At 41.5% G+C, this 9704-nt stretch overlaps 1 protein-coding gene across 1 annotated transcript; it reads left to right on the forward strand.

Moving 5' to 3' along the window:
* Positions 1-1587: 1587 nt before the first annotated feature.
* On the forward strand, positions 1588-5287 carry LOC120745404 (chymotrypsin-like protease CTRL-1). The gene is made up of 6 exons (XM_040050232.1): positions 1588-1702; positions 2236-2256; positions 2519-2723; positions 3642-3889; positions 3974-4086; positions 4547-5287. The coding sequence occupies exons 1-6, from the start codon at positions 1645-1647 to the stop codon at positions 4985-4987; spliced, it is 1086 nt and encodes a 361-aa protein (XP_039906166.1). The 5' UTR covers positions 1588-1644; the 3' UTR covers positions 4988-5287.
* The last annotated feature ends 4417 nt before the right edge of the window (positions 5288-9704 follow it).

Genomic DNA, 9704 nt, shown 5'->3' on the forward strand with positions numbered 1-9704 from the left:
AGAGAATTCATTAAAAGGATGCCAGAACATCTCACTATACGTGCAGAACCAGATACTCCAGATATTTGTCACAGGTGTGTTTGGCAGCACATGTGAAGAGTCGTTCATTTGCACATTAGCTTGGTAACAAACTAAATACCAAAGCAACACGGTCATCTGTAAGCTCATCCATCTGTTATGTTACCCTGTCAGTCCACTTTGAAGAATATTATTAATCTCTAGCTTAATCGTGGCTGTTTTCCTTTACAAAGACCTGTGTGTCCACAAACTCTGCCTACCTCCCTCTAGAAGTGGCTGTTGTTGAGTAACCTGGACGTCTCCTCGTCACACTTTGTGTTTTGCTTCAAAACCAGCTCAAACCCCATGAGAGCAAAGCTGTGGGAGCTCTGGTGGACCTGCTCAGTGTGTCCTTTGGTGTGTGATGCTGGGTGCTGGCAGTGTTTGGGTCAGTGTTGAACTTCCATGAACGAGTGCCGTGGTCAGTGCTTTCTACTCTGTCTTGGTACAAAAATGACATTTGATGACATTACAGCAAACTAAATATGGCTTTTTGAGCACCTTCCTGCTTTGAGTAGCACTTTCTAGAGCAGAGGTCTCAAACTCGCAGCCCCGTCACTCCTACTGGTGGCTCGTATATTGACGTGAAGAAATATAAAGCAGTTTTGTTTGTTGTTGAGTGCGACGTTAAAATATGTTCTTTAAATGATTTAGTATGAACAGAGAGTGCAGAGATTGCAGAGGAAAAACAAAAAGGAAACCTGTCTGAGGGCTTTCTGATAGAAACAAATAAAATGTGTCGCCAGCTGCTGCACCCGTAAGAGACCGAAAACCAAAACAAAGATACGACACCTGGAACACAAAAATGAGAACATACATAAACCAACAATCTTCTCATTGTGTGTGTGAGAGTGTGAGAGTGTCACAAATGTACGTGATAATGAGGGTGGGAAGCTGCAGTGACGCCCCCCAGGAGCCTGGAGGCAGACAGAGATGGACCCAGGACAACCGGACCATCCACAGCCCCCGAGAGTACCAGAGACCCGACACATCTCTGTGACATCCGGGTGTCCATCCCAGCAGGAGATGGAGGGAGACCCCGGGGACAATCCAGCCCCCGCATCCCAGGGAGGGGCTGAAGTGTCCAGAGGGGAGAGGTGACCATGTCCCACTGGGGCCAAGGGCCAGCCAGCCCCTGATCCACCCACCCACTAGTGACCCACACAAAGACATAAAGACCCATGTACACACACTGCTCCCCTCTCTCTCCTGTGGTGTTAATTTAACAGGATTATTTGTAACCTACAAAGTGTCATGTTTGCCCCAAAGTGTGCGTAACAAATCCCAAAAACATGACGGCAGTAACAAACTGATCAGGGCTGATTGCAGTCTGCTGTGTGGGGACTTTACCTGCTACTGCAGGGTCTACCTTACAGCATAAAGCAGCACCAGCTGACTGTTGCTGTGATTGATAAATGAACCTGCTCCAACTTTCAGTGCCTCGAGCTGCAGTCCAAACAGCACAAAGACCAACGAGTCTGACCGGATTCTTTGGTGGGGCCCTGATGACTTCTAGAAACAGGTGGAGCTGAACATACATCTGACATATTTAAAGTCTACGGTGAGCTGAAACAGCTGCAGTTAACCATGGCTCTGCAGCAGTTTGTGTGCTGCGTCACTGTGCTGATCATTTTCTTCTGCAAAGGTGAGAAACTGTTTGAATTTCCTTCCTCTCATTGCTGAGGTTTTATCAGGGCTGGAAGAAGAACGAGATTAATTACAGGTACGAATGTTTCTAAACGAAATGTTGCTGCTGGATACAAGGAAGGAGTCCATTTAGCATTAATGTCGTTCAGCATCGTATTTAATATGATGATGTAATGAAGTCAGTGGACGTCTTCACTCTTTATTTGATATCAACGGCTTCTTTTACAGACGTGTTGTTGCGTTCGTTACTTTACTTTGTTGTGTTGGATTTCTAACAGTTGATGATATTCAGCAGAGAGTAACTTTATATTACAGTTACTGATGTTTGAGTAAACTGAGAACATGTATTTGATGAGGAACACCGAGGCAAAGCTTTGATGCCAGAGTAACGACACAGGTGACTCTGACCTTCATCAAGGTTGTAACTGCAGTCAGCATTAAAGTGTTGTGTTTAGTGTAATCAGTTCTTCAAGTTGAAGAAAACCATCACTGCTTACTTTCACAGGTTTGTCTGTGTTTTCTCATTTTCAGGTTGTGACTCACAGCAGGCCGGTAAGCATCTAAAGACATTTAACCCGTCTTCCTTCTGTCAGCTGGACAGCAATGAGCACATAGAAAACTGAAATGATTTTTGTTCAGTGAAATCTTTACTGACACAGAGGAGGGACATCTGTGGATCACATGTAAACCACAGTCTGATGTTAGAGTAACTTCCACATGAATGTCAGAGCTCAGGATCTCCCAGCAGAGCGTTGATCAGTGTTTTCTCTCTCAGTGGTTTTAATGTTTAGCTGTGCTCTCTCTGCTTTGTCAGCATGTGGCAGCAGGGCTGTGAACAGCAGCAGCATCACAGGAGATGGTGTCGCTGCAGCAGGAAGTTGGCCCTGGTTCGCTGATATAAGAGTTGATGGAGGGCCTCCAGACATTGATGCTGGATTTCGGCTGCCTACCATCCTTGGGTTTGGAGGGTCTCTGATCAACGACCAGTGGGTGCTGACAACTGCATCCAGCATGTCACTGTGAGTCAGTGCTGCCAGTTTACACTTTGTTGAATATGATGATGAAGGTGAAGTGTAGCATTCATGTGCACTAGAGACATTTTTAATATTTCCTCACTTCTTCTAACATTTAAAAACAACAGCTGCTGCCCAAAGTGCTGAACTGCAAAGTTGTCTGCACAACAATCAAACCAGACGCCACATCAATTTAATCTAAACTATAAAGTCATTTCATAGATGTCCTTGTATTTGAGAAGCATTGATTTTTCTGCCCACTGATGACAGAAGATGGTTAGCTTAGCATAAAGCTGCTGCTATTACAAACAACTACACACCTCTGTGAGGCTCGTTAATGAACACATGCTGGGAAACTGAGACTGGAGAGAAAAGTGAGGAAAAGTCACAGTCATGTGTTTTGTTTGTGTGCAGCTGTGATCAGCTGACCTCACTGCTCAGTTCAACAACATGTAAACAGATGTTACATGAGCTCTGTGGCTGATATCCACACCCTGCACTCTGTAATGCTGGCATTCAAAGAGACCTTCAGGATCAGCAGAAGCTGACTTTGATGTCTGATAATATTTTGTGTCTTCCTGGTGAATACTCCAGCTGTACACTCACCCACAGAGACACAAACTGCACAGTTTGTGTGTTTGCTGATGCTTGTTGAGCTCGCTCCTCTTCTCAAACACTAGATCTCCATGCAGCACCTGAAACATGAACGCACTCAGTGCTGTGGATGAATCTGACCATCAGTGTTAATTACTTATTTATGTAAGGAGCCAGCAGGTTCAACCACCTGTGCACGCACACACACAGAAACACACACACAGGAACACACACACAACAAAGGCCTGAAAGGAAACTCGTGACTCGACTGCTTTGCCCTGTGCTGATGATCAGCATGAGGCACAATAAAAATATCTGTTGTGTGTGAAGGAATTTCAGTAGCAGGGTGGTCTATCTGGGCCGCAACAGCCGCTCAGGTCCAAACCCAAATGAAGTGAATCGCACAGTGGTAAACATCACCTGCCATCCTGGATTCAACTCGTCGACTCGTGAGAACAACATTTGTCTTCTGAAGCTGTCGGCTCCTGTGAATTTCACAGACTACATTCGGCCGATCTGCTTAGCCTCACAAAACAGCACCTTCAACAATGAGACCAGCAGCTGGGCCATCGGCTTTGGTAAATCATAAAATGTTTATTGTATTTTACAGCATTGTGTTGGAGTCTTTAGAACAGCCTGATGTTTAAATTCTTTCCAACTAGGAAATAACCTGCTGGAGGCAAACGTACCAATAGTGGGAAACAATGTGTGCAAAGCCAGCTATCCAGGGGTCACAGACAGCATCATCTGTACTGGAGAGACGGAGTCATGTTTGGTGAGCACAAGTTTATTTCTTATAATCTGTTGTTGACAGTCACTGAGATAATCTCACCTTTAGTCACACTTTGGTTTGCTTGTTTTGCTGTAATTGACCATAAATATTCATATTCATGTTTATCAAAGGTTGTTTTTTCTAAAGCCTCTAATTTATTTGATGAAACTGATTCCTTTAAACGAGCTGTCTGAAACTTTCTGTCTGTGGAATCGTCACTTTCATTGCACCAAAGCAGCTGAAGTGGATTCACAGTGGTTCATGTTTCCTAAGTGGACAGACTGATATCCATGAAGTGTTACTGACTGTGTTATACTGGGACGATCAATTTATTTATTACTTCATTTATTTCAGCAGTTTGTAACAAAACTACCAACAAAGTTCAAACTTTAGTGGGTGACAAAGGTCGACCTCTAACAGTTACACATCTGTCCTGATAACTTTCATCACCGTCTTTCCACAGATTAGTGTTGGGGCACCACTGATGACTCAGAGTGGATCCGTCTGGCTGCAGAGTGGACTTCTCATTGTGTTTGGATGCTCTTCCTATCCTTCAGCCTACACTCCTGTGTCCCAGTACCAGACATGGATCAGCGACACAGTTACAGGGACACCACCAGGCTTTGTTACCTTCCTCTCCCCAGACAGTTCATTACAAACCACTGCTCCTCCCACTGCTCCTCCCACCACTCCTCCCACTTCCCCTCCCACTGCTCCTCCCATTGCTCCTCCCACTGCTCCTCCCACTGCTCCTCCCACTTCTCCTCCCACTGCTCCTCCCACTTCCCCGACATGTGTGGGTGTGTTTTGCAGTGGTGAAAACCTGATCCACTTCACTCACTTCACATCACTGTGTGTTCTCGTTGTGTTGCTCCATGTGTTTGCTGCAACTGTTGGAAACTAGATCAACACATTTACTCAAGTTCAAGTACAAACATGAAGAACTTTACCTGACATGTTACTTTATAACTTTAGGAACCTTTGATTTCACCGTATTTATGGACATCAGGAGAGTTTTCTTATTAGCACAGTTATTATTTTTATGTGATTATTTTCTCCACACATCTGTCTGTATTTGCTTTACTGTCATTATGAAATGAAGCCTTCTTACATAATTCTGAGCAGTGAGATGTGGTTATCACACACTTATTTCTGTTGTTTGCTCAAAATCTTAAACTAATCTATTAAAATCTTTGAAATCTTCTTTTGTGGTGGAATTTTTTGTATATTTCCCATCTGTCCTCAGACTGTGGTTAAAGGTAACTACACTGCCTATACCACATGCAAAGAAGGCAGGAAGTAGCACTAGCAGGTCTAACAAGGCCACTACTTGTGCTACACCAGTGCTACACGGACACTGAGGGAGTTCTCTCACACACAGGTAAGTGAACATGTCTCGTTCCTCGCCCACTTAGAATAAGACACTGCTGAGACAGAGAGTGTAGTGGTAAAGAGAACGGCAGAGAGACGCTGAATTTAATCCTTTAAACGATCTTATGCTAAACACGCCACCTGGAAATAATTTGTTGTTTGAGATGTAAAAGTGTCATCAAATCTGCTACATGTCCATTTTTCAGGATTACTACTCCTTTCAACATCTGCTAGTTGTTTTGTTTTACAAAACGAAAATTTTAAATTTTACAGATTTTACAGATTTTACAGAACAAGGCTCTCAGAATGTACATGAATAAAACATGTAGAATATGCAATTTGAACTATAAACCACCAAACAACAACAAATATGTGAACTTTGGTCCTAAAGTTTGCTTCTGGAGTCTCCTTTTTCTAAAAGTGAGTGCTTCAGGACATGTTTTAGTCTACTTGTTGTTCCTAGAGTATTTCAAAGTAGAATGGGAGGCAGAGCCTTCAGTTTTCAGGCCCCTCTTCTGTGGAACCAGCTTCCAGTTTGGATTCAGGAGACAGACACTATCTCTACTTTCAAGATTAGGCTTCAAACTTTCCTTTTTGCTAAAGCATATAGTTAGGGCTGGACCAGGTGACCCTGAATCCTCCCTTAGTTATGCTGCAATAGACGTAGGCTGCCGGGGGATTCCCATGATGCATTGAGTTTTTCCTTTCCAGTCACCTTTCTCACTCACTATGTGTTAACAGACCTCTCTGCACTGAATCATATCTGTTATTAACCTCTGTCTCTCTTCCACAGCATGCAAATTGTACAATAATAGATACAGAGAAAAACCCAACAGTCATAGGACAACTGTTACGGATTCAAATATTGGGGATGGATACAAGAGGAAAAACCACAATAACAACACTGGTCCGTCCTTCAAGCTTCTTTTCAGGGTGGAGACAAAGTGAGGTCAAGCTGTAATTTTGAGCCAAAGCTTGGCCTGTCTGTCGTCCCAATTCTGTTTATCCTTTTGCCTGTACTCAGGTTTCCAGGTTGAGAGAAATCCACCTGTATTAAAACACTAAAACATTCGCTTAGTATTTATTTTCTGAAAACATCCATTCGCTTCATCTGCCTAGATTTTACTCTCTCTCTCTCTGGGTGCATACTTCACACAGTCAGGCCTTCTATGGGCATGCAGAGTTCCTGTCACACACACACAGCTAAATTCGTGCTTGATCACACCCTCTATTATGATAAAACCAACCGTAAATCAAATGTAACCGCTTATATTATTGAGCTGAACCAAGAGTCACTTAAAAATCTTATAAATCCTGCTTCCCACCACAAAACTGAAACAAATCACAGCTGTATTCATCACACAATCTGACTCTGCCGACTGAAGTGCCGGTCTAAATCATGCACGATTTGTCTCTTCTATAGCAAAACCCAGCCAAACATCAAACATTCCCCGTAGTCATTCAAAACCTTATTTGTAATATCATAATCAGCAAAATCAGCGTCTTATTTACAGGCATGTATCATTGTTTGCAAGTCATAATTATAAAACTCAAAAACACGCTAAACAGGAAGTGAACGTCCTCTGTGCGCGTCACAGCAGCCACCTCATTTGCATGTTCACACACAGTCTAAAAATAGCTCGCAGCGCTGCAGTGCGCTGACGTCACACACAGTCTCACACACAGCTCTGTTATTTTATATTACAAAGACGTCTTATATTTACAATCACTCTCAGGCCTGACAGATTCAGCGCCTACACAATTTTGACAAATTTAAGTTAACGGGTCCAACCAAAGAAAGTCCAACTTTTTTGTGATCAATTAACCAGTATCAGCCTCTAACTGTATCTGGCCTCATCACTAAAGTCCCTGACTCAATTTAACAGTATCCAAAAAAGATACCATTTAACACAGTAAGGAGCCTCTAACTCCTAGCTTATTCCAGGATGCCCTGTACCCCACAGTCAAGCCAAACTGAACTAACCCTGTTCGCCGACAGGTCAAGGTGGCGCGTCCACGGCCAGGAGGGAGCGTAACCTCCGGGCTATGTGCTTCTTAGCAGTCCAACTGCCGTCCTATAATAATTTATAACACTTTGAAACAACAGTCAACACCCTAAAACAAGGGTATGACAGAGGCAGGTGCAACCTAGAGGTCAATGGAGACTCTAACTCACAACATGACCAACTCAGGTCCAACCATAACTAATGGAGACTCTAACTCACAAAAATGACCAACTCAGGTCCAACCATAACTAATGGAGACTCTAACTCACAAAAATGACCAACTCAGGTCCAACCATAACTAATGGAGACTCTAACTCACAAAAATGACCAACTCAGGTCCAACCATAACTAATGGAGACTCTAACTCACAAAAATGACCAATTCCCTAGCAAACTTAGCAGCTTCGAACTGCATTAATTTCTCTCAGCAGCCTCGAACAGCTTCAACTCATGAGATTTTTTCATCAAAATCAAAACAGACATCTACCAGTAATTTCAGTGAGTAGACTTTAATTTTATCATGTCCAATTTGGCACACTTTGGAAATAGATTCAACAGGTAGTGCCTTACCTTTAGATAAGCCGGCTTATGTCCACTCACGTCAGACCACTGGCTTGTGCCTGTCCCTTCGACAACCTCGGACCGTCCAAACCTCCAACTTCCACCCCAACACCACAGGACGAGCCCCCAAGCTGTTACGGATTCAAATATTGGGGATGGATACAAGAGGAAAAACCACAATAACAACACTGGTCCGGCCGGGTTGAGTCAAACGATGATTCTAATGATCACACGCGTGGGAGATGGACACCGTACGCAGACAGCATCAGATCTCAAAATGGTGGAGCATTGATCAAACTCTTATAGCCTCTGGTGCCCCCACCTAATCATAAAAGCCTAAACATTCACATGCTTTCTCTCACACGGCGCCTAAGCTACGACCTTGGCTCCCCGTTTATCTGCTCCTGCTGAGATGGGGCAGAAAACTCCAGCATGTTCTCTTCTAATCAGACAAATAAGGCGATGACTTTCTGCCAACAGTATTTCTTATAACTCAGCAGTATAATGCATCATAAAGAAAAACAATATCATTCATCCACAATAAATCAGCAGTCTAATGCATCATAAACAATATCATTCATTCACAATAAATCAGCAGTATAATGCATCATAAACAATATCATTCATTCACAATAATCAGCAGTATAATGCATCAAAACAATATCATTCACACAAAACAACAGTATAGCATCATAAAACAATATCATTCATTCACAATAAATCAGCAGTAGAAGGCATCATAACAATATCATTCATCACAATAATCAGCAGTATAATGCATCATAAACAATATCATTCTTCACATAAATCAGCAGTATAATGCATCATAAACAATATCATTCATCCCAAATAATCAGCAGTATAATGCATCATAAAACATAGCATTCATTCACATAAATCAGCATAAATGCATCATAAACAATATCATTCATTCACATAAGTCAGCATATATGCATCATAAACAATATCATTCATTCACAATAAATCAGCAGTATAATGCATCATAAACAATATCATTCATTCACAATAAATCAGCAGTATAATGCATCATAAAAATATCATTCATTCACAAAAATCAGCAGTATAATGCATCATAAACAATATCATTCATTCACAATAAATCAGCAGTATAATGCATCATAAAACAATATCATTCATTCACAATAACTCAGCAGTATAATGCATCATAAACAATATCATTCATTCACAATAAATCAGCAGTATAATGCATCATAAACAATATCATTCATTCACAATAAATCAGCAGTATAATGCATCATAAACAATATCATTCATTCACAATAAATCAGCAGTATAATGCATCATAAACAATATCATTCATTCACAATAAATCAGCAGTATAATGCATCATAAACAATATCATTCATTCACAATAACTCAGCAGTATAATGCATCATAACAATATCATTCATTCACAATAAATCAGCAGTATAATGCATCATAAACAATATCATTCATTCACAATAAATCAGCAGTATAATGCATCATAAAACAATATCATTCATTCACAATAACTCAGCAGTATAATGCATCATAAAACAATATCATTCATTCACAATAACTCAGCAGTATAATGCATCATAAACATAATCATTCATTCACAATAACTCAGCAGTATAAGGCATCATAAACAATATCATTCATTCACAATAACTCAAGGCAA

The sequence above is a fragment of the Simochromis diagramma genome, unplaced genomic scaffold (assembly GCF_900408965.1).
Source record: "Simochromis diagramma unplaced genomic scaffold, fSimDia1.1 OVJJ01000552.1, whole genome shotgun sequence".
NCBI classification, from domain to species: Eukaryota; Metazoa; Chordata; class Actinopteri; order Cichliformes; family Cichlidae; genus Simochromis; species Simochromis diagramma.

Excerpts from the sequence above, each read along its gene's own strand:
- LOC120745404 (XM_040050232.1), top strand. The coding sequence starts at position 1,645 with ATGGCTCTGCAGCAGTTTGTGTGCTGCGTCACTGTGCTGATCATTTTC. Across the intron at positions 2,257-2,518 it reads TTGTGACTCACAGCAGGCCG|CATGTGGCAGCAGGGCTGTG; the intron begins GTAAGCATCTAA and ends CTGCTTTGTCAG. Across the intron at positions 3,890-3,973 it reads CAGCTGGGCCATCGGCTTTG|GAAATAACCTGCTGGAGGCA; the intron begins GTAAATCATAAA and ends CTTTCCAACTAG.